Raw genomic sequence first — 26,097 nt, forward strand, 5'->3', positions numbered from 1 at the left:
GAGTAGATAATGCAGCACTGTGGTCAGGTGTAGCATGTAGTTAACTCCTTACACCTCAGAGCTCTCCTCCCCTACCTCTGAGCAATTACAGCTGTGGCTTCATTTACATGCAGTGTTTGAACTTAGGGAAGCACTTGCTGATTCAGCCTGAGTGTCTAACATAGGAAATAAGAGGATAACACTGGACAGCAGGGAATGAAGCAGTGCTATTGCTTTAACCTAACTAGTACATCCAACCCCCCTCAAGAGGGAGGATTAACCAAAAACCTATCACTGTTTTCTTGTACTCCTGCATGAGTACTGCACTGTGGACAAGACAAATTACAACTATGTAGTGTCCTCATTTTTTTATCTGTCAAGGAAAGGTTAGGTAGAAATATGCAAAAAGGAACCAAAGGTACCAAAGCTAGAGTCAGTCCAGTTGATTGACTATGTGGCATGCTTATTGTGCAGTTTACTTGACTTGTTTGGGCTTTTAAGAGGTTACATATGTAATAATCTGAATACAAGAATTAAACTGCATGGATCCAAGACTCAAATTCCACCTAAGAGTAACATGCCAGTTTTTGTTATAAAACCAACTTATAATTTCATTAGCAGCTTGCCCAAAAAACCATAAAATACTAACCCTCATGAGCAGGGAGGCAAGTTATTCCTTTCCTGAGCTGCAACAGCCTGCTTGCCCTTCCAACAAGAGTTGGTACCTTCCCCATAACAGGAGACTGCTTAAAACTAGAAATCCAACACTATCCTGATGCTCCAATTTCAACAAAGAGAGCATCCATACAAGATTCTGGAGCTTTACATAACATTTGACATGTTTACTTATTGTTTGGAAGACCTGAAAATCCTCTTAAGTTACCTATCACATCCACTGGCAAGTTAAAGATACTTGACATTCCTGCCTTCTCTTTCCCACCTCTGGGGCAAACCAAGTGTAAACAGGGTACCAATACAACTATAGCAGAGCCAAGTGCCATTCAGAATCTCCAAGGAGTACCCTTTGAGGTTAGCACAACACAAGATCCAGGCACTGTTCTTTCCTATTACCTAACTAACCTGTGGGTTAGAAAGCACTGGGAGAGACAGTGAAGGAGGAGTTTGGTTTTACTTCCAGTGATGGCACTTCCTCTCAGCTCTAAGTCTAGAAACACATGGTAGCTCCTCTGCAAAAGAAAAAATAATCAGTTATCCACTTAACTAGTAACAGAAACAGAGTAAGGCACCCCAAAACAAGCAATGGGGAAGCACATTCAAAAAGGCAAAGACCTCCTTCAAATTCTCACTCTAAAAGGGGCAGACAAAAACAGAAAAAGTACCCAGTCTGATGTGGCATTTAATCTCAAAATGGCTTACAACTTGCATAGGTTCTTCCTGAAACCTTTCAGGGCAATTCCTTTGGATTGTTCCCACTCTACAAATTTACGGCACAATACACACACTGTTGACAATCCATCTTAGTATACTTATGCAGGAAGAGAAGTTCAAGTAGGAGAACTGTTGACATCATTCCCTCTCACAAAGAAATCCACTCAGCTGCTGACAAGCCCAGAGTTAAAAATATCACATCAGTCATGTACCTTTCTGGTAGATCAGAGCTTGGCAGGTAGGCTTTGGCAGCTGCACCTAAGCCAGCTACTCAAAGAGGCTACAGAAGTTGCACGCCTGCTTTAGGAACTGTTTTGCCTTTCCCCATCCAGCACAGGAATGTCCACCAAGTTCAGTATCAAACAGGGTTGGTTGGATAAATACAGCCACACAACCACAATAATCAAGTGTAGTATCCATGATAAGACCAGAAGCTGAACAGTTCCAATTCAACACTTAATTACTGGAGCAAAGACCTGCTGAAGAAGTGATTGAGAGCCTTAAAGGATTTTCTCACCTGCTAAATTCAGTTACTAGACTTGAGCAGAAGTCAGACTAGTTTCTGTCTTCACCTATTTCTTATTTGGACAGTCCCACTTTGTACAGACTGACATAGTAGTCAGTATCTGCTTGAGCTCCTCAGTCCTCCAGCCCTGTCTGTTCAAAAGTACTACATGGCAAGTTAAGTTTAGATGCTTTATAACTAGGAAATTCAAAGATGCAGTAGGCTTGATAGGAAAAAGAGACACCACACTGTTTGTTCAACAACTTTATTCTCTTACTACTGCAGTAAACAAATCACTGAACAGAAAAAAATAAGCACCAGGTGTGTATTTTGGCAATTATACAGCCCCTGTATAAGTACAGGACAAGGTACCCTTAATGTTCTTATCAAGCCTGTGATTTACTTCGTTAAAGAGTAAAGATCCTAAGCCTAGTGAATTTAAATCCTTCAATTCTTGGTACAAAGCCTTAACACACTGGGGGAGCACCACTTCAAAGAACACAATCTAAAGAGAAAATACAAGTCTTACTGGATTTTAGGCTCAGGTTTTTAACCACGTTGAAGCTGTTTAAAAGTTGTCCAACTTAAAACCACCTGAGAAAGTTACCAGAATAGAGATCCTCCAATCCAAAAGAATACTCAGATGGGACTTGGGTGTCTCCAAAAGCCAGATACATAACCCAATCTTTGTTCATTCAGTACTATCATCCAGCTACAACTAACTCCCACTTGCCTTTTTTAGTTGCTTCAAGAGGTAATTGCTCAATTTCCAGTTCAAAGCACTTTATAACTAAGCATGCAAGGAGGCCATCTCTAAGATACCTTATCAGTATGCTGCACACCAATGCCTACACCTCTAAATGGCACAAATGGCCAATTAATTATATTATTGGTCAGGCAGACTATTCAAGTGAAGTTAAAGCATCTAATTAACTTTCACCAACAGCATGCTGAATGAAAGTTGAACTAATGCATCATTACTAGAAGCCACAGAAAATTTAAAGATTAGATTTAAAGGAAGAGTCTCGCAAGCAGTTTTGATCTTTGTAAAGTCAAGGCACATACCAGTTTTCCTTCTTGGCAGTAAGTACAGACAGCCACTTATGCAGCCAAACACCTTTTAACCTTCTATAGCCACACAAACACTGAACATCCCAAGTTTTATTCTTCAAAAGAACAAGTGTTAGAGAGCACAGAGGCTACAGCATTCAAAGCTAAGCAGCTCCTTTAGGAGACTAACCTAAAGGTTAGAGAGCACACCTGTAGCTAAGTTGCACATACAGAGCTCCAACTGCTCCAAGTCTTCCATGGCATTGTGAATAAAGTGATGTGCATTTTATCTACAGGGTTTGAGGTAAAACAGGTTTTACCACACTGCTGATGCAGTTCTGCACTGTGTGATTCTGAAATTCTGTTTTGGCTTGCTTTCCATTTCACCATCAAAGTATCTGATTCTTTGCTCAACCCTCCAGGCTCTTAGAGAAGGAATGCTGCCACTCTTCCAGAGGGGGCTCTTCTCACAAAGGGTTTATTCGCAGGTTAAAAAGGTGTGAGTACCCCCAGATCTTGCTTCTGGATAGCATCCCATAGTATTTAATAATTCAGCTTGGGAAGTGTTTCCCATTGTTTCTCCTCACATCTCTCTCACAATTGCTAGAGCACAGCTGTGTGCCCAGCTACCCCCTCCAGCTCCCCGGCCCAGCGAGCAGCACAGCCAGGCTGGTGCTCTGGGTCACAAGGCAGCCATTCCCTGCACAGCCAGGGCCACGAGAGGGCAGGATTCCGGCGAGGGACACACCTGACCCCTGCATTATAGGCAACTCAGACTTCCCCATCAGCTCCCCCTACACAGGGATCACATCACCACTAGATGCTCATACCTAGAACCACGTGAAAAAACATCCCACAGTCATCACAACTGCCTCCATGCAAGATTTCAGCCACTTCCCCTAACCAAGCCAGAAATCACATCAACCCATATATTGACACACCGCTCTGTACATTGGTCAAGATTTTGCCATCTCATTTCAAGTTTTGGTAATTTAGACAGCAGAAAGGATTTCTGAGCATTCTCTGCTTCATATTCAGACAGCAATAACCTCTTCTTTCCTTCCAGACTAAATTCAACATCACTACAAATTCCAGATCTACTTCCCTCATTTCCATCAAGGGCCTTGTTCACACTTGCAGACAATATTTTAACATACTGTGCTTACAGACACCTATGACAGATTTCCACTTTTCCATGCTGCAAACCTAAACAAGAACTGAAGACAACTGACAATCCTGCATTCAGATTTAACAAGCAACAGATGAACAGAGGAGCCCTGTACTCACCAGCATCATCTCACTACTGTATTTCAATGAAGTACTTAAATCCTTGACAATGGAAAACAAAAAGCAGCTGTCAAGAGCTTTGTACAAGTTGGCCATAGGACTTAACAGCAGAGAGAATGTAGATGTTAAGAGCCTAAATTAATAGCGTGCCCAAGCTAGGCTAGATCTAGTTCATCACACATGAGGGCTTGGTTTCCTTTCCCTATTCAGACAAAGGCTTTTCAGGGTATATGTGGGGCCAAAGCCATCCACTAACACTTCTTGAAAAAATCAGTTCCTAGTGCACTGTGGATAACTCTTCCACATTCTGAGGAGCCACATCCTCCCCTCATGTGCTACTCCACATTCAATTTGAAACCAGCTTGCCCAGGGCACCACACAGCAGTGTTATAACCAGTGTGATACAATCCCACTGTGCAGTTCACTAAGTGGAAGTACAACATGACCAGGTATGCCAGTTCAAAGCACCTCCAGGTCATAACCCAGCCTCATGAGGTCCAGGCAATACCCTTATCAGATCACAGATACGTCTTCCACAGTTGCTGGCAAAGAGGGGCATCCTTGCAGAGTTCAAAAGTACATGTAAACAATCTGGATCTACTCACCATCCACTATACCAGGTTTGCAAGGGAAGCTTCCCAAAAAGTTGTGGATAAAACTAATTATAATGCCAAGTTTGGGACACACAAGTCACCCCAGATGTCCACCAGAGAGATGGATAATTCTTTTAGAAGATAAACTCTTGTAGATAGCCCTGTGTTCAATTAGACCTGCACTAGGTGCAGTGCAGATAGGAAGTTTCACCAGCACAGTGAGCCTGTGTGCAAGTAGAGTCTTCAACTAAAGTCAGCCAAAACACCCTTTTAGTCTCACATTTAACTGGTCTTCATCATTGCACATTAGCAAAGAAATCTGCTCTTGAGAGACAGACCCTATTCATGGGGGAGGGGGGATAAATCCTCTCTATTCAGCAAGTGCCACATGGAGCCTTGGCCTACTCCAAAAGGCTAAAGAAAGAGTTTGTCTTACACTTGGTTGGAAGTAAAGTTACTTCTCATGCATGTAACACTTGGCTGGAACATCATAACAGAACACTGCAACTTTTAACACAAACCTGGGTGGACTAAGGGTCTACTGTAATTTTAGTAGACATTAACATTTGTTCCTATTCTCAACTATCAACCCATGGTAAGTACACACAAGTTCTTCTTTCACTATGGAGCCAGCATGAAGAGCTCTGTATTACAAACAGAAAAAAAAGAATATTGCAACTCATTACTCTGAACAGAGGGTAAGAAGCATAGCTATATCAGTACAGCTCCTAAGAGTACAGGAAAGGAAAGCAGTGTTTTGTCTTTAAATTGCATTGGAACCTCAGAGCTGTAAGTCCTTTTTCTACAGGAGTTATATAATCGGACAGCATTAAAGTTCATAACTAGCACTTCCAAACTTTAGCTGGAGCACTTAAATTGTTCCCAAGTCACACCATCACCTCTTGCTTAGAACCAAATACCAGGTACTATCACTGAACCAACATCTCTAATCCAGTGATGTACAAGCATATGGATGGTGGGATGAGTTAATAAACTAGTCTTTGAGAACAAAGAAGAAGATGGGTTTCTGAAACAGGAGAAATGCACCTACTGTCACTAAGTTGAGTGTCCAGTCTCCCAAAGATAACAGCTGCAAACAGCCATGGATTTTTTTAATTACTGTGCTTTTAGAAGCTATTTCAAAAGTTAACTTAATTCCCTAGTATGTGGCACAGAAGGAACACCTGAAGCACAAGTGCTTTACATTTCCTGATAACTAGAGGTGCTAAGCCAATAGAAGCAAAGAGCCCATTTTCAGCATGGTCCATCCCTACAGCCAGCACAGGCTGGCTGTCAGCAACTGCAGTATCATAATGACAGCTCTACACTCTAGAAGGTGCCCCACTTCCACAATATGTCAGCACTTCAACCAGGAGGCTAGAGCTGGCTAGATCACCTTCAGTAGCTGTTCTTTGTCTAGACTTGATCACCAAGACAAGTGACTAAATCCAGCTCCAGCCATACAACTGGTAGTCAAAATTGGTCAGTCCAGCCACAGCAGCTGCCTGGCTGTAATTAACAGCAGGCCAAAGCAACATATTCAACATATAGCCAGGGATCAGAAAAAAAACATGCCTGGACATGAGCTTAGAAACACAGACCACAGAATGCATGCTGCATAAACTACTGTTTATGGGCAAAAAACCAGCCTGGAAACAGGAGGCTGCTACAGCTTGAGAGTACCCAACTAAACTTGTTGCACATAAATGCCAACAATCTTAACTCGAGCAGTGGTACTTCTACAGATAGGGTTTGATTTTTTTTTTTTATTACTACATTTCAGTTAAAGTTTGTACTTTCCATATATGCCATGATCTAAAACACCTGAAGTGTGTAGAAGTTAGAACCCCAAAGAACTTCAAGGCAACCAGCCTTCCCCCTTTTCCTTACTATGAAATTCACCCCCCATAAGTCACACACATACTTGCAAAGCAGCTGTCTGCAAATTGTACAGGACTGCAGTGCTCTGGAGGTAAAGGCACTCATATGGAAAAAGCAGAGTAACACAATCAACCTGAAATCCACATTCATACGGGAATAGAACTTTAAACCACTCAGTCAATATGAGGCTACATCTTAAAAAATTAAAACACAGAGTAGAATTTAGGCTAGACTAGATCTCCTCTGATATTGCTTAGGTATACTGTCACCTTTCACAGCAAAACCACATGGAGCCTCTCCTAGACATCCACACTTCCGTGACAAGGACAGAAGCAGGTGACTTCAAGGCACAAGTCTGACTGACCTGTGACCTCCATGCTGGTGGGACTTGCAGAAGCACAGCAAAACCATTGCTAACTCTGCTGGGAGCTTTGCAATCGAAAGCAGCATTTCAGAAGCAGCAATGCTGACTCACAGTGTAGAACCTTGTCTGACCATGTGTATTGGATTTACATGGTAAAGTTTTGGTAGCAGCTGCAGAGGTGGTCTCTCTGAGAAGTCAGGGGTTGCCCTGTGCTGGACACAGCTGGCTCCATACCACACCCACTGCAGGCCAAAGACCAGCCCATCAACCATGCTCAGAGTGACTCTGAAAGCAAACTTAAAAGGCAAAATGTCACATGGCATGGGGAGCAGGGCGGGAAGTGAGAAGCCACAGCACCATCAAGATCACTGAAGGAGGTGCTCTAGTTACCAAAGTAGAGACTCCTCTGCAGCCCACAGGAAAAAACATGCAGAAGCAGGTATTTCCCCGCAGCCCCTGGAAAGGATGCCACAGCAGAGCAGGTCAACATTTTCTGAAGGAAGCTGCAGCCCATAGAAAGGCCATGATGGAGCAGATTTTTTTCTGGAAGACTGAAGTCTCTGAGAAAACCCCATGCTAAAGCATAAGAAGAAGTGAGGAAGGGTCTGGCAGCTGGACAAGGTCAAACAACCACACAAGCAAAGACAAAAGCAGAACCATTTCCAGTTTGCAGATTCTAGGCACAATCCTCACACTCCAGTCAAGAACAGCCCATGCTATTTAGCCCTGTGGATAACTTGGTGATTGCTCATCATTAGAGGTACTGTAGCATCAGTGAGGCTTAAGAAATACAGGAATGGTCTGAAATCTAGAAAGGCAGCTTTCCCTGGCATAGTGAATAAACCAGTAAATACATCAACCGAGGGAAGGAATGGGGAATTAAGTTAATACAAGTGATTAATTTCAGTTCTGTTTAATTTTGTCATTGTCTGACACCAACTCAGAGATTTTGAGCTATCCTGTCTTTCCAGAACTGTTGACTTTTTCTAGCCCAAGAGTTTATATTGCAATAACCCAAGTGGATTACAAGCTTCAACTAAGACAGACACTTGCCAGATATTTATTCAGCCCTTCACAATTGTCTCTTTAGTATCTTGTAGCTTTGCTGAATCAGTGCCATTTGAGCTTTAAAGTGGGATGGCTTTATAATCTTACTCAATTTCCACAAAAAATTTCCTGAACAGAAATCACATTAGAAGGGAAGTCTCCTAAAAAGTCAGGATCACTGTCTGAAAGCAGTAGGTCCAACTAAAACTGTTCAAGCCAAGCAGACTCTGCATACAGCACTAGATATAACATAGATGTTGCCCTATAATACATCCAGAAAGACTTCCCAAGAGTCAGCTGTACATTCTAATAATCCCCAACTGCGAACAAGGTGTCACTGGGTACCATCAACTTCCTCTCCAAAGAATACCTAAGATAGAGGCATGTCACTCCCTAAAGTAAGGGGAAACTTCCTGGTGCTTTTCCTTCATGTCAGGGATGTGAAGCTCTAAGCCAAGTGCTCAAGACAAGTAAGAAGCCAGGGCAGCAACTTGATAAGAGTTCCAGTTAGAGTTGACACTGCAGCAGCTGCTTCATCAGAAAAACAAAAAAGGTAGGAGCTAAGGAAAGTAAAAGAAAGTACTCCCTGCTCTTTGGGTATGAAACACTTCCTCAAACTTTGTGCCTTGCTTATTTTAAGACGTTTCTTCTACTCAAATCCATCAAATCCTGATTGCAATTTATTACAGGTCATCAACTAAACCAGCTTCATCAGTTTCAGCATTTATAAATAGTGTCACTTAGTATCTTGTTGAATCCAGTTGTGACTACATTCAGATGTTTTGTGTAAACAATGCCTAGCACTGGTGTCAATCACCTCACAATAAAACAGATGCCAAAAGAGTCTTGTATTTTTACATCAACATCTGCTAGTGAAACAAAAGCCACTAGCAAGTCCCACTAAAGCAATTTTAGATAAGTACAGTTCTACCCATCTGAACACTGGCATGAGATTTAACAAGATTATCTCTTCTCATTTGATCCTAATTGGTTGCCTTAGGAAATGCATGGATATGCATGAACATCAGTCTACTATACACTGAAGAACTGACATGCTTGGCTTAGGCTGTTTGTGGTAATCCCTAGGTTTGCTTTCTAATAAATACTAACCAGAGACAAGCCAAAGATAACACCCTATTTTGTCCTCTTAATCTGACGTGACCTCATCACGTCTATAATCAGCCTTCTGGCACTTCCTGAATACAAGTTCTTGTATTCTCCACAGTTTCAAGCAAGGTAAAGACAAGGAAAGAAGTAATTTTTAGCTTTTGCTCTGACATGCAACACTTAATCATTGCCCTGAAAGGCTGGTTATATCTTTACAAGTGAGTTTATCAATGCTGAACAAACTGAAGGAAAACATGTCAAGTGGAATATATATATATAGTTTAAGTTGATTTACTTGCACCAGTGATTCCAAAGAAAAGTATGAATTCCTGAAATTGGACACACCTTTACCAGGAAGAAGGCTTCAGGCAGAGTTCAACAAAAACTACCAAGTTCAGAATTGTTCTCCCACTCCTGTTGTCCTGCCTGAACAGAAACACACCCAGAGAGTATATATCTTAGAGGGAATGAAGCAGATTTGACAGGAGTCTAGACAAAGGAAAGCTAGTCAGAAGCTATTCTGTAGGTGACACTGCTAATGGGCAGGCTAACTTGGAAGTAGTTATAGTAGAGGTTTTCCTGTTAAGGTCAGATGTGGAAATTTCCTTAACAAAAGCAATAAAGAGCTAAAAGTTGCATGGGATGCCTGAGAACGTTTGTAGTTTAACACGAAGAACAGTTACTATGGTAAAATACCCACCTTTTTATTTAAATGGTAGGGGGAAAGAGCTATGCCTCTAGCTCACTGTTCTTTGCTACAGAGGAAAACTTGCCTAGAGCTGAAGTTAGACTTTTTATTTAGGACTGTCATTCACATGAGAGCACACTGCTGCTTGATTTTTTTATCAAACCTCTCTCTTCATACTGCATGAGGTTCTACTAATGAACTCTTCCCAATTCTGGGACTTCAGCAGGGGCCAAGGAAAAAGTCCCTCAATTATGTGAGGAAACTGTGGAAACATTTTTCGGTTTTATTTGCCAACAGAACCAGAAGCAAAACTTAAATAGACTTTTAGGTAAATTCTAAGAGTTCCAACAGGAAACTTAAAAAGTTAGTTTGCTTATGACACCAGCTATTCAAGCTAGATCCGATTCTCAAATCTTTGGGCTCAAAATGTACTTGTCATACAACTGAGCCAAATCCAGAAATGTTGAGGGACATATTTTAGGAATGCTTAAATTTATCCAAGTGTGGAGAATTTTTTTCCTCCCACTCAGTTTCAGCACCAAAAAAACCAACTAGTGTTCTCAAAGATAAACTGCATTTTTCTTAATTATGCAGGCAAAACTTGATTTGGCAGTTGAGACAGACTTTTTTTTTTTAAATTACTTTCACACAAGAACCACATACACATGAACCAGGATAGCTTCATACTCCTAGGATAAAAGCTGACAGCTACACATCATACCTGTTTACACACCAACAGATTTTACAAAACAGTGCAGATGGGTTAGGATGCTTCATCCTACGGATGTGCTCAAATCCAGATTAGAAATCTGCAAAACATACGCTGCAGTATGTTAATGAGCAACAGCTAGTTTCTGCTCCTATACTGCTGCCAAGTGCTTCAGGTGAAGAAGCACTTTCATGGTAAAGAACAGCTCAACTTCTCTTCACAGTCCAGCTAGTTTGGAGCTCCTTTAGGTATTCATTGTTCACAATAAAAATACTGAAATTTATATAGCCTCAGTGAGAAGTGAGGACAAAGACAAGAAAAGCCAAAGTTTGACACTGAATGCTTTCCACTCCCTGTCCTATTCACCCTTAAGAAACACCCTATTTTAGTAACAAAATGGCAAATATTTACCTTGTCCAGTGGCTCTATCAGCCACCTTAAATTTAATCCTGATTTTTCAGGGTATACATAATTAATAGGCGAGCTGGGAAGTTCAGGAGAGCTCCAACAGTTAGATTTTAACAACTCTTCACATTTTAAGAAGAGCAGTCACCTGAGCTACTACCCAAGTCCAGCAGAGCAGGTTTTCTACTAATAGATTTGTTTCTTCAGGGGGACTGAGGAGAGGATAAAACCTGACAGCCCTGGAAAACTTCAGTCTTCAACAGCTACAACCAGAAACATCCAAATGACTTCAGAGCCAACTAAACTACCTTGAGGTAAGCACCCTTAATTTAGAAAAAGAAAACCACCACCAAGCTGCAGCATAAGCACCTCCTTAGTTCACTGTGAAAAGAACACTCGGCTCTCTGGAAGCTCCTGAAGATGAGCACACAAAACAAAAAATTTGGGCTGACATACTTCCCTGTACTTCTAGACAATGGATTTAACAATCACTAATATACTATCACCAGCAAATTATGTCCATTTTGTAAAAGTCTGTAGAAATTGAAACTACTACTCCTTCTACAGTTCAAGCTTAAACTGGGCAAGTAAAGGGAGTCCAAGAGCAGTTACTGCCACTGAGAGAACATCCTGACTCTATGAAGTAGAACATCCCCAGCTCTACAGAGCACCTAACAAAATAAAGCCCATAGAAGACAGCTTTAACTCTCAAACCTAGACCTAGGGGTAGGATTCCTGCTCATAAAAATACTCTCTGCACCTATGCATAATAAAGAAGGAAAGACAGCCCATAGACACCAACAAAGTCAGGGGAATGCTAGAGCAGCAAGCCTGATAAAAAAATCATAGGAGAAATCTTCAGTGTTCACCCCCTTTATGGAAAGTTACGAGACATGTCAGGAAGCACAGCCACCACTGAAATACCTTATCCCACCATGAGGCATTACCTATCCAGATAGGGAGTGTCACTTGGCCATCACTTCAGATTTTTACCTACAAAGCTACAGGACAGCACCTTTAGAATAACCTGAGGCCTTCAGGTATAGCAGCCAGAAGCACCATTCTCTTAAAGTCAAAAACTAAACCCCTGGACTTCCTAAATGCAATGCACACATGTAGACATCCTATCCCATGGCAAGCACTTTCAGAAGTTATGTTAAAGCTCTAGTAGACATATTCCTGCATCTAGCTTAACTTCCAGAATTATTTCAGATGCATTGCAGCTAACTGAGGGCAAGTATCACCACCGGCAGAAGCACTGAGAACACAATTGCCTACAGTTTACTATAACAGCAGGAAGATAATGGCAGCACTTATACCCCATCCCTTACCTGATAGAACACCAAAGCCTTGGCTGTAGATACCAGTATTGTTTTTAATTTTAAAAGGTGGATCAAGTTCTTCTAGATTTACATATTTTGAGGTTAAGACACAGAAAGAGAAAAAAGTCAACTAATCTCTAGAACTGTGGAGCAAAAATATTACTGAATTAACACCCCTGCACATTTTACACATACCAGTCTCAGATTTCTATGTTAAAAGTAATTTACTTCTACTAAGCCTGAGACATACACACACATTGAAACTGACACTTCCCTACGTTTGGAGTTGATAATCCTCTAGTGCTCCAGATGTATACATATTTTTAAAAGCTAATTTTGCACACAGTTTATCTACTTTTGCACCACTTGTCTGCTTACTTTTAAGGGCAAAGGAATAAGCTAAATGCAAAACTCCAGGCAGAAGCCAAAAAGAGTTACCACCATTCTGTATGGTAACTAGACCCAAATCAGAAGCAGCTTCTTGGCTCAGACAGAAACCCCTTTATCTGGCTAGTATCCACAAACTCCAACTCATTTAATATCCTCCACTTCGAAATTACACCCAAGAGCTTCTGGCTTTTTAGTTCTTAACTTGCACCTAGTTCCACCATGTATTTGTTTAAGCCTAAGTGTAGAACGCATATAAATCTGCTTCAAAGAAATGGGAAGTGGTTTGATGTCCCAGCTAGAATAGGTTCTTTAATCTTCATACTACTCAAGGGAGTCTATGCTGCAACAAAAGACTACCATACTATATGTTCCTGACTAGCATGTATATGGCACACACAGAAGCAAGATCTAGAGATAGCGTACATCTGGACATTAAAGGATACCACTACCTCTGCCAGGTGTTTTCACCCAAGGATGCTTCCTTATCTGTTTGATTCCCAGTTCACTCACCCTCCATAGCCTATATGGTCACACTGCTTCTTGTGCAACCCACAACAACCACAGAACCTGGGACAGTTACCTTTGCATTAAGGCTGAATTGGATTGTTTAACTCTGTTGGAGCTTCAAGCCCTAAAGTACTAGAATTACAACTGAAGGATCATATGATCTTATATTTTGGGTTCTCTACATAACCAAAGAAAAAGCTGTTAATCAACTATTCTGGACTCCATGAAATTATAGAACAAGCACTACTCCATGCATCACAAGAGTACGTATAGCAGCTGAGTTAGTGGACTTTGTTCATCAGAACACAAAATATGGCTTCCCTGTGCAATTCAAGTGACAGTTCTCAGTCATGGAACAGGGAAGAGAACACTGATGGACATTTTCCACATTCCTTCTAGTCTGTGACCCAAGTAATGGTAACAGAGGACTGGTGGCCAAGAGAAACTCTGAAACAGAATCTGCCCACTAAGTGTTTGGAACCTCTACTCCCTATTTGAGGATCAGCACTTCCCTCTGGATATGATTCCAACTATCATTAACTGGACCAGTGGCCAAGAAAAACCTTTGAAAAGAAGTTATTTCATCTGTTCTACTTTCCCATCTTTCTTATCTTTACACACCTTCCATTCCACTTACTATGAGTCTTTCTATCAGAGGCTCTTCCATGAGAAAGCCCTCACTTTTGTGACCCTCCTCAACCCCAGCTCTAATCAACACCTCAGTGGCACAGAAAGAGCACACTTCCTCCACTCTGAACAGGGTAAAATTACATTTGTCACGAGACTCAGAATAGAGAAAAATTACATTAGGCCAATGCTCTTATAGCAGTGAATCAAATTTAATGTCAGGCTGCCATGCAGCCTACAGAGCCAATCACAACAGGTCCATAGAACAGAATCTCAATAGTCTATGCCTTGCACAGAAGGAAAGTTGCACACAAACATTCTGCTTCCTTCCCCTTAGCCAATTCAAATCTAAGTGTATGGGGCAAGGCAACCCAGTTTACAGAACCCTGGCAAATGTTCTGGGTCTATGGTCAAGCAGTGAGCAATATGGTCCTCTGTGGCAGTTATTCAGGTACGATGCCCTGCTCACATTCATTCATTTACTTCATCCAGAGGCAACACAGCTCCAGCACAAGAGGGGAGCCTAGGCACCCATGGCAGAGCAAGTTATCTGCCTACACACACCAGTTTCTGTATGACTTCCTCCACCTGCATCAAGAGTCTGCCAGCAGCACTGGTGGGTTGCTTGTCTAGGCTTTGCTGCCAGACTCTACTTGCCAAAACCCTGAGCCAACCCTTAATGATGCAGCCTCTGTTACTGGAGTAACTAGTGTTATTTTCCTATCTCTAGGCACAGGCCTTGAGGGGAAGTACTTAAGTTTGTTCTCATTTCACACCTACCACTCACTTGCCCACTGCATAGCTACATGCCACTCCAAATGAAAACCTCTGTCAGTGGACCTTCAAAAGCAGCTGGCCCAGCCACAAGCCAGTGGGAGGCAAAAATGCACAAATCCAACCTACAGGCATATCCTTCTGAGCAGGCTACAGTTGGGAGACCACCAGCAAAGAGTTTGACAGTCCAGGCAGCTGGAAGCTTACGGGACCATCTAGGCCACCGCTCCAAGGACTGACACACAACAGAAACATCTGACAAATACAGAGTGGGCCAGGTTGGAAGGGACCACAGTGGTCATCTGGTCCCACCTCTCTGCTCAAGCAGGGTCATCTTAGAGCACATGGCACAGGACTGCATTGAGACGGTTCTTGAATATCTCCATTGAGGTAGACAGAACAGCCTTCCAACCAAGGGTGTTACTCCAGGCAGCTGCTGATGCCTTGGCATCATCCAGTCAGGCTCAGGGCAGTCTTGGAGTACCCTGAAAGTGTCATACAGGCTAGAGTGAATCCCTTCGTACACCAAAGCCGGTTTGCTCCATCGTCACCCATGACACTGCAGGGGCTGCACTTTCAGCATGAAGGCCTTCTACTCAGACAGCAAAGGGTTCCCTTGGACCAGTTATTGTACAAAACCGTAACAACCATATTTGTCACCTCAAGTTTTCAAGAAACAGCATTGGTCAGAGGGCAGGCCCACTATATGAGGCAATGTTTTCCTCAGCAAACAAGCAGATGACCCTTCTAAAACCCATGAATATTGCTAACGTTATCTATATTGTTACTTCAGCATCCCACAGGAGGCTGAATTGCATACCTACGTTAATGAAGAGAAAAAAATAATCCAGGATAGGAGACAAAAAGCTGGTTTCAAGGTAAGGCCTTATCCTGGGCAAGCTGGTCTCAGGCTGAAGAGCTGCTGATAGCCTGCATGAGGCTGTATACAAAGAACTCTTTTGTATGGTGGGTGGTTTTCACTGTCCTGAATAAAACTTTACACCCTGGTGTGACTAGCTATGTTTTCCTGTTGTTACTCTCTCAAAGCTACAATGCCTCCTCCCCTCAACACAAAAAAAAAAAAAAACAAAAAACAAAAAAAAAAAAAAAAAAAAAAAAAACACAAAAAAACCACGCATAGAGTTGCATTCTCAATCAGGGTTTTAGTGCCAGAATACTTCTTCCTCATACCTCCAAGAAGTAAAGTCACCACATACAGAAATCCTCACATGGTTCACATATAAGCTGCTGAACAAATGTTGTGACTGCTCATGTGAGCCAGTCAAAAGAGGCAGTGAGATGCATACCACTCCCATCACATCCTGGTAATTTCTCTTCATAAGCAAACATCTCACACTGACCTCCCACCTTATCCAGAAAGCTCCAGCGTGGAATGGATTCACCCACAGCAATGGCAGCCTTGCCTGTTACATCAAGAGATTCACAAACAAGAGCTCCTCACAAATGAGCATAGGAAGCTTAGAGTCCTACCAGTGCAATGACAGTAATTACACTTGTAAGCTTCATAGTTCAAGACACAAGAGCTGCTACTCTGTCAGAGTGTCACTTGAGGACCAAAGCAGTTAACTACTCCCACTGCAGACCAAGCTCAGCTCAAGGTCTGCTGTGCCACAAAGGGCCTGGATGGTGCATCAGTACCAGAGACCCTGTGGCAGCTGCCAGGGGACTCTGACAGAAAGCCACCACACTATCACACAGGATGTTTAAGTATGACAGCACAGCAGTCTTCAGGGATCAGCTTTAGTTCCACCTGTGTTGCTTCCATGTTTAGCTTTTAATGTTAGCATAAAGCTTATTGTGTAACACTTAACTGCACTGTCAGATGCGCCAGCACCAGAAGAACTGGGGATTCACCAGCCAAGTAAGAGACTAATGGGGTTTTGTTTGTTTGGGGTTTTTTTGACATAGTAATGTCGCAATTAGTTTGAGATGGCAGGATAAGAACATCTAAGATATTTAAATAGCAGTATTAATATTTCAGAGCTACTACACTACTGAAATGAGTTTACAGTCATCTTGCTTCAGGCCATCTGGAAATGAAAGAAGCCAAGAGAGCATCTGCGCTGCATTGTGAAGATTACCTTAGCGCACCAGAGCTAGAAACTAGAAAACTAGTCCAAGAGGTTATCATTGTAGGTGTTCCACCAACTACAGCGCTTGCTGCCACCATCAGCAAAAATACATGAGCAATTTCTTTTTCTGTACCTAATCTTCTGCTGGCCAGAAATCTTTCATTGACAGCACAGCTCATTAACATGAGTGGAAATACTCTTGTAGCCAACTTTGAAACTCAGGCAGTTAAAACACCAACTCTAAGACTATACAAAGCAAGTAAAATCCTACAACGTTTTTCTATTTAGAACAGGTCCTGCTGCTCCAATAAGAACATAATGTTTTAATACTTCACCACACAAGAATTAATCCTGTTCTTCAACACAGTTGTATACTGTTTAAAAAACACAAGTCAGAGCAGTTTCTTTACTAAATATAAAAGAATTCATCTCACATTAAAGGTCTAAACAGGACCAAGAAGGAGAAATAAGCAATATAGCTCCATATATAATTAGAGTTTCCCTTGGGTAAAAAACATCCTTCACCCAACCAAAAGAGGGTGTCTGTCATAGCACAACAAATCTGTCTTGTCTCTTTTCTAAAAACTGGCCTTTGGCTACTTGTTTCTTCATTAATTGAATCACTCCAATGGTAAAGAAATCTAAAAGCATTAAAGTGCTTCAGTCACTAGTTACTAGTGCAGACATTGCAATGCAGGGTGGTGATTGAGGTCAAACAAGAAACAAAATTCAGTCATTGAAAACCTATCCTAATGTTCATTCTTCTGTTCTAGACCACCTGTGTATGAAGCCCTCTACCTTATATTCTTATTACATGTGCTTTTGTAACTCCTTCCCACCATACACAACACAGGCTCCCTAATACTGGTATGCATAAAGACACCTACTTTGCAGAACTCTTCCTGTGGGGCTGCAGCAAACAGAGAGCAGAACACACTCCTTGTGCCACTTCTGCATAAGCTGCAATGCTGCTTCCTCCTCCCAGAGCGGAGAATAAAGCTGCATGAGCCTTTCCACCACTTTTTACCAAGATTCATATTTGGTATTGTAGCTAGTAGCCAACTGCAGCAGGAAATTCCCAATGCTCTGTGGTACTCCAATTTATTCACTGGAATCTGTTGGTAGCTTCACAGTTTGACTATTTACTACCTTCCTTTGCAACAGCACTGAACTGCAAGGTCCTCCCCCATCTCCAACCAACATGTTTCCATGCAAGAAACTAGGAAGAATGTTATAGTGAGCTACCCTGTACTTCCCTCCTATCATCTTTTAGTCCTCTGAAGTCAATGGAGGGGTGCAGGTACCCAGTCCTGCAGAAATCCAAGCCCATTCGTAGGACAGCTTTTGACTACTGCAGTCACATTGTGTGCCTTCTGCAAGCACCCAACATTTCTCTAGGCTAGTATTCATCATTACTGTCACAATGATCAGGTGTTATATTCAGAAAGCAGAGGGCCAACACAGATCTATCTCTGAACTAGAAAAAAACAAAGGCCACACTTAACTGTCCGGATCGAAGAAAATAAAGCTCAGTGGCACAGTCTATGTAATAAAAGAATTCTACTCAAATGCACCACACAGTGGGAGATGCAAGAGCTAGCCTGGTCAAGCTTCCCGTCTCTCACTTTGGGTTCAAGAGGGGGGGAAACAGCAACACTTGGCTTGTCACACACCCCAGATTTCATGCCAGCAGAGATAAAGAGGCACACAGGAAGATAAGACGAATAGAAAATAAAGCCTGACTATCTTTTTCCAGAAGGTAGCATCCTTCAAATAGACATTTTTCAAGTATAGGCCCACCATGCTCTTTTGAGCTACAAAAGTAGAATGACCAGGTGACTAGTAAAACTTCTGCTGTGTTACACAGAGTCTGTCAAGGGAGGAAACGAGTCACACTGCAACCTTGGGCTTCCAAGTTATTTCCAGGACAAGATATTAGACTTCCTATGGAGCTTCACTTGGGACGGTTGTTATTAACGGTCATTGGGCAACAGCACATATGCAAGAGCCAGATGTTTCCTACAAGTCACTGACACCAAGCCTCAGGAATTCACATCACTGCTCATAGTTTCACTGTAACAAGAAACAGCAAGCTTCACACATCTTTTGAGAGCCAGAAGTTCCTCAACAGACCTGTAGGTACTAGCTGCACTTTTAATTTACCTTGGTATTCAAGTAATTATCCTGAACTCACTTAATCTGAAAGCTTCATCCCTTATTGGCACAGGGGGTGTAGATACACCTATTTCTCTTCAATACCTCTAGTTTTTCAACATTTACTGCAAACAATACCAAGCCATTCTCTTCCGCTCATGTATTTAGTAACAATATCGGCTGCCTATCTTAGAATACTACTGTAGCAAGAAAAATTCAAGAAGGAAGATCTAGAACTTGATTCAAGCATTATTGCTGGTCATTTGAATTCACTGAGTAGGACTAAAAACTGTTGTTCACCTTTAAAAGAATTTCAGCTTGCAAATACTGTAGTTCTAGTGCTTATCATACAGAAAAGAGTGCAGAAAAGCAGGTATCATGCTTAGCAATTAAACACCTACAAGATCAGTTCCCCTGAACTGCAACACTGACATGTGGCCAGGGAAACTTCCTGACAGAAACACACTGTTGATCACAAGTCCCATAAGAAATACATACATGGTAGCCATTATTTAATAAATTAATAATAGAGTATTTTTGTTCTTATTAGAACCTAAAGTACGCCACATTTATACTAATAACAATTTTAGTGGCAATGTCTAATCACTGCAAGAGACGAAGCTCAGGGGCTTGTATCAATCAAACTGGTTGCAACCAAGCAAACCAAACTTCTCACCTTCACATGCACTTGATCATGATGCTTTGAGGGGCAAAAAGGCAGATTTCATGACTAAGACATCCTGGCAATATACAGCTTTCCACTTAAGAGCTCATAAATTAAAACACTAAGTTTAAATTCAAGGCACATATTTCAACATAGCTACACATGTTTGTGTTCATAGCTGATATTCTCCCCAGACAGGAAGGAAGAAACAGCAAAGTCAGTTTACTTACTTCAAGCAAAAAAGTAAATCAGTAGTCCTTTGTATCTGGCTTTCCAGTCTCCTGAAGTAGCTCCCACTCCAAGACAACACAGCACAGGGAGCAATTAAATTGCCTTGTAAAGTACAGTATAAAAAATGGCATATATGAAAACTGTTTGGTATACAGGGTCATTGTACAATCATGCACTACCATCAGGATTTTTTTTTTATTTTGTTGTTTCAATTGCACTTTATTAAAGCAGTTTGATGCTGGTGCTGATGAAGACCCTAGTCATCCAGCCAGACTCTTACTTATCACTTTTAAAGTTCCTCTCTATTTGCAATTGCACTGATTTTGAGGTTTCTGCTTGATATCAGGTAATAAAGATATATGCATAAGCCCCCCTGTGTTTCCTGATCCTTTAAAGCAGGTCTCAGTAATTTATGGCACACACCAGTTCTGACTTAGAAGCAGTGAGATCAGAACTAACAGTTGCTGTTCCACATCTGGCCATAAAAGAGGCTACACAGCACAGCTGAACACAACAACATCAGTGCAGCCAGTAGTATGCTTTCCGTGGCTCTGAGAAGCATTTAATAGCCATCATAGTCAAACAACACTTCCATTTGAAAAAAAAAAAAAAGAACGTTTCACTAAAGCCCCTTGTTGCTACACTTCGGCCAAGTAGGGATTTCAAAGACTCCTGGTCTTGCCTAACTATGGCCTAAATTAATTAGGAACTATACTTCTAGCATTTTAGACAGCTGGGTCAAGAATGCACATGGCCAGTGTATCCAACACGACTACACAGAGGTAAGTTTTTTCCACTTCCCCAGAGCTGCGCTTTCATGGCAGCATTGGCTGAAGAGCAGCTACTGTTTTGCAGCTTTTCAACTGAAAACTCTCACGCTACTCTGTAGTGGTGCTGCAGTGGTAACACTCACTCACTGGGAGAACCATATTTAGAAAAATGTTGGGTTCTCCCCCAGGGCAATGTAATAGTTTTGTAAGTGAAATGAAAAGGCCCAGTAAGAGTCAAACATTGTCAGATTAAAAAAAAAAAAAAAAAAAACAGAGCTAGACTCCTACAGGGAGAAGCCTGGGCTGAAGGCATCTAGCTTTATTGCAAGGATTCGTTTAATCCCTGCTCGGGAGCATAAAAAAAGAGAAAAGTCCTAAAGCTATGTGCTGAGAACAGGGGCTACATTAAATGCAAGTCGAGCAATATAAAAACACAGCCTGCCAACCTTCCCCCCCCGCCCCCCGTATTCTTCTGCAATAAAAACCTACAAGTTAATACCGGTGTATGACCTTCCCGCACGCAGCCGATACCCGGCTTTCAACAAGCGAGCGGGGGAGGCCCTTGCGGGGAGCGGGGCCGGGGGCGCTCCCGGCGGCCGGGGCTCCACCTGCGGCGCTGACAGGGGCGGAGGGCCGGGGCAGGGCGCTGCAACCTGCCGCGCCGGGGCGGCAGCTCACTTACCCGGGGCCCCGCGGCTCGGTGGCTGCGACCCGGCGGCAGATGCACCAGCAGCAGCGCCAGCAGGAACGGGCGAGCCCCCGCGCTGCGCCAGGCCCGCGGCATCATCGTCCCTCGGGGCGGCGCGGCTCTGCGGCCACCGGAGGCGGCTGTCCGGGGCGATGCGGCGGTGCCGATGCCGCCGCAGCAGGTTCCCCGCCTCGGCCATGGGGATGCCCGTTATAAAGCCGCGGCGGGGCGGGGCCGGCCGGCACTGACCGCGCCGTGCGCCTATCGCCGTGCGGCCGCCGCGGGCCGCTGCCAATGGCGGGGCCGCGCCGCGTCTCGCCCGGCCCCCGCCACCGGGCGGGCGGCGCAGGTTGGCCGCGGGCGGCGCGGCGGAGGGCGCGGGGCGGGCGGCGTCCCCGGGCTCGCGGCACCTGGGGGATCCCGGCGGCACCTGGGGGATCCCGGCGGCCGGACGTGTTCGCGGGTGCCGGGCAGCCCCGGCAGGGCCGCGGGATACGGCCGTCACTCCCCGCCTGCTGTCGGACTGCGCCGCCCGCCCCAAAGCCGTGCTGGGCATACCCGGCCCCAGCCCCGGGCGGGAACAGTGACAGCTGAGCCGTGCGGGAGGGACCGAGTAGCCAGAAAGTAAATTGGGCACGGGAAATCACCTCATGGTCCGCAAGCCCTGTTCGTTTGGTCCTGCGCTCTGGGGCCAAGGCTGCTGTGGGAGCGAGCTCGTGTCTCGGGAGTGCAGATCCTCCTGTCACCTCCATGCCGAGGCTCGGGGCATGGCTGACCCACAACCACAGAGTCTGCCTCTCCCTGAAGATCTTCCCAGCTGCAGAAGGAGCCCCAGAGCCCATTGCACAGCAAATCTTCCAGATCTCACGCAGGTGATGTGTTGTGGGTCTTTGGCAATACATGTCTTGCACCTGGAAAAATATCCCAAGTCCAAGATTGGTACCTCTCGAGATGACAAGCCCTTAGAGACCCCCGTGGGTCCCAGTTGGTCCAAGCAGCCGGTACTAAGTAATGGGAAGTTTGGGTAGAAAGTGAGCATCGTCGTACAACAGATGAGTTAGTGCAGCTGTGGCGCAGAAGCAGGAGAAGAGGGGGAAATGGAGATTCATCTACCAGCAGGGCCCAGTCTCTACAGGCATGTAGAGACTAAAGAGGGAGCAGTACCGTGACACTGTAGTGGCAGCAAGCTGTAGACCTTGAGCCTTGGAAACGCTGAGTAATGCCAAGCCCCCTACCTGACAGAGGAACTGAGCAGTGGAGGTGTCTTGTGAACTAGACTGGCTTGCTTTTACATGAAGTCCTTAATTTTCAAATTACCATCTTGAGTTTGATGGAGGGTGGGGCAGAGGCCCAACATACTGCAGAGTAATATGACCTCTGCATGGGAGGTCATGGCTGTGCATGTAACAGTGATAATAACCTTTAGGTAGGACTGTTTTGTGGTGCATTTATGGGAACACACAAAATGTTACATTTTTTCACACAATGTATTAACTTTCTTTACTCGGTGACCTTACAAGAGGCAATAATCGCACTTGTAAAAATTCCCTAGAGTGTATCCGCTAGGTATGGGGAGGGGCTGCTACGCCCACACAAAGAACCTTGTTACACTGTAGAAGTCATGTAATTCTGGCATCTTATCAGAGCAAAGCAGAGTGGTTAGGTATAGCGGTTGCTTTAATCTTTCTTTTCCTAAAAAAAAAAAAAAAAAATGCCAATATGTAGCATTTTGTCATTAGCCTAGACAGGATAAGCCATTCGTTACTCACATGGAGCTCTGCCAGTATTCATTATTCTTGGCTTACAGATTTCTCTGGGACTCCAAACCCATACAAGCCTACCTTAGTCCTAACCCTCACCACTCTGCCAGCCTGGTTCTAAGCTTTGCCAGCTCTTCTCCAGTATGGCCTGTGGTATCCTCTGATTTTCCATTTCAAAGTCTCTCTGATCCACACCTGAACAAATGCCATTCCACATGACTCAAGCTGAGAGAACTTGAAGGGAAGAGCAGGGGAAGAGCTGGGAAATCTGAATATGAGTGTCCTTGTGGATATCAGGATCAGCTTGGTTGAGGTTGAGCAAGTTAGACCAGTGCACACCTGAATCTGTGAAAAGACAGGCAGAATCTAGCACAGTTTTGTTGAGGCAGTGATCCCACCACCTCGCCTCATACTTAAGTCTTGATTAAATTCCAGTCCAGATAACAATATTACGCTTGTCTGCATTCTGCTCTCCAGTTTCGTAGGGGGATTTTTGCATCTGTCCTATTTTGTGTTTTGCCTTCATGTGTTCTTCATCACTTGTACTTTAAACATGAATGCCTTTCTTTGGTGTTTTCACATACAAACACGAGCATATCAGGATCTCTATGCTAAATTAATGTTTGTTACCACCATGAAAAAGTAATTGTTTTCTTACTCCCTAAAAGAGAACACAAGCTACACTGGAAACCTACCTAGCAATGCCTGTGAGGCTCCAACACCAGCTGCGTCTTATCACCATGTAGAAGTTCCAGAGAAGGTCAGAAATTCCCAGTAACAGAAACCTTTGACACCTTCCTGGTCAAAGCTGTTCATAACCTTCCTACACGTACTCCCAGCCATCACCAGGTATTTCTCTGTAGGGAGAAATATTTCCCTTGTGGATAGTAACTGCCTTAGTGCAGAAGAGACTTCATAGCCTGGCCTATGTATCACCACTAAATTTTACTGAGCTGTTCCAAGACCAAAAATCTCAACAAGTCACTATTCAGGAGGCTAGAGGGACATCCAAGCTCCAAGTTTAAAGACATGATTAAGAGAGAAAATACATGGGTCTTTTCCAGGGGTCACTTGCACCGTTGAAAATGTGTGCTTAACTCTTTGGCACACTGGGCCTGGTATCTAGTTGGTATAGGTGCACTTTACTGGTGTGTCATCATCAAAGAAAAAATCTAGGTAAATAGAATACACTACAGAAACAGATAGCTTTGGGCCATTGAATTTATTGTTTCTCTCAAGTTGCTGGCAAGTAGGAAGTGCCTGCACTGGGCATCAGTGGCATCACAGAGATGTTGATGAGCCAAGAGAAGGCTATTGACCAAACATAAGAGGAATTGGGCACCTAATCTTTTCACTTGAACTCTTCTGAAAAACCCTGCCAACGCTCAGAGTGCCAAATACTGCTGTCACTGTGCCACTTCAATCAGTGATGTCTCACTAGCGAAGAACTTGCCCCAGAGTCTGTAACTGAAAACCACAAAGAGAGAGGGACACACAACTGGAAGAGAAGTTGTTCTTCATGTCCAGGCATTTGTATACCAGGCCCAGCACATGGATCCTTCAGAGGAAGACATGAGCTCAGCCATAATGAATCCAGCTATGCAATGCTGGTAAGGTAGCACTGAAGCTGGTGCCGCTGGGGCTTGTTGTGTACATGAGACGCAGCCTACGACTTGCACCTCTGAAGACTTACCCCCAACCTGGGCCCGTCTGTGTTGATGATAAATATCTTGTTGCTATGGTGCTTGCATATCACGTGTATCACCGCAAACTCATGGCACAGGACGTGTATATTGGTGGTCTTGTCAACTGTTCAGGGAGAACTGTTTGATTGCTTTGATTATTTGCTTCTGCTTCTACTTGTCTTGTCCTAAACAAGTTTCAGAGGATCACTGTCCTCTTTTAAACAGTACTGGCACTCAGAACCATCAGGGGATTTATTTGCCACAGCTTCCATTAGGGCACAAAGCCCCCCTTGTACGTATTTAGTAGAAATGATTATTCAACATTCAACAGAGAATAGATGTCACTTGTTGTCACAATTTTAAAAACAGGTAAAGAAGAACATGGAAAATTTGCTGCAAGATTTGTTTTTGTGGGTTATAACAACGCAGAATTTAGAGCTTTTTTTGTTGATTTTTTTTTCCCCTTTTTTTTTTTTGTTTAGTCTTTTTGTAACTTTTTGCCTATTGAAATCATTTGGATTATTTTAATCAGAGAATTATTCATTGCTGCCAGGTCTTAATTACTGAGAACCTGCAGTAGCAGAACCTTTTCTACTATGCTGACACCGGCAAATCTCCATCTAGAGGCAAGTTTAGGGCAGTCCAGAGTAAAGACTGAAAAGCCACAGCTGAGCACATTCATGACCCTATGAAGTTAAGATTAGCAGCCACATGAAGAGAGATTCTGTTCAGTCAGCCTCAAAGGAGGTGGAATACAATTTCCCCAGCTTCCCAGGCACAGGTAGAATAAGGGGAGTGTAGGGAGGAGTAAGTTTGAGTCATTGATTATGAGGGTGGAAATCAGAAATCATTGGGTTCTAAAAGATTCAAATCACAGCGTACAGCAATTTTACAGTGTCATCACCACTATCAACACAGCTTTTTACTAAATTTTACACTTTACTGCATTCCTTTCTTCTTTTTGTTTTCATAATAATACTGGTATATGGCAAACAACCTCTTCCCATGATGGCATAGTAGTCAGTTACTGCTGAGTGCAAAGTATTCACACTTGTTAAGAAGCAGAGACATATTGGTTTGGGGTGTTCAGCATGTTTTGGGGTGTATTTGCTGGATAATGTCAAAAAAAAGAGACTCTCAGCTTCTTATGGGAGCTAATTATATGTATGTATATATAGGCTTGAATGAAACAGAAACCCTGTTAGTAAAAAATAAGTGTCCTATTGGGCTTTTCATCCTGGAAGCTCTTTGTAGAGTATTCACTTATACTTGAACAAAAAGCTTTGTCAAAAATATTACAGGATTTCAAGCCTTTTCCCATGAAATCCATTTAGAGTCTGCCATTATACTTCATATAGAAATTCTGTTCAGACTTTTTCTCTATAAAGTATGTTAAATTATGTTGTCCTGGCTGCACTTACTTTGGTT

General features: G+C 43.1%; 1 protein-coding gene across 1 annotated transcript in view; it reads right to left on the reverse strand.

The window, feature by feature from the left end:
- Window positions 1–21,323, reverse strand: part of SMOC1 (SPARC related modular calcium binding 1) — a 125,545-nt gene extending 104,222 nt beyond the window's left edge. Inside the window, exon 1 of the mRNA XM_062495374.1 lies at window positions 21,219–21,323. Within this exon, the coding sequence (XP_062351358.1) occupies window positions 21,219–21,323 (105 nt within the window). The remainder of the gene's footprint in view (window positions 1–21,218) is intronic.
- Window positions 21,324–26,097: the final 4,774 nt, after the last annotated feature.

Source organism: Cinclus cinclus, chromosome 6 (genome assembly GCF_963662255.1).
Source record: "Cinclus cinclus chromosome 6, bCinCin1.1, whole genome shotgun sequence".
Classification (NCBI taxonomy): Eukaryota; Metazoa; Chordata; class Aves; order Passeriformes; family Cinclidae; genus Cinclus; species Cinclus cinclus.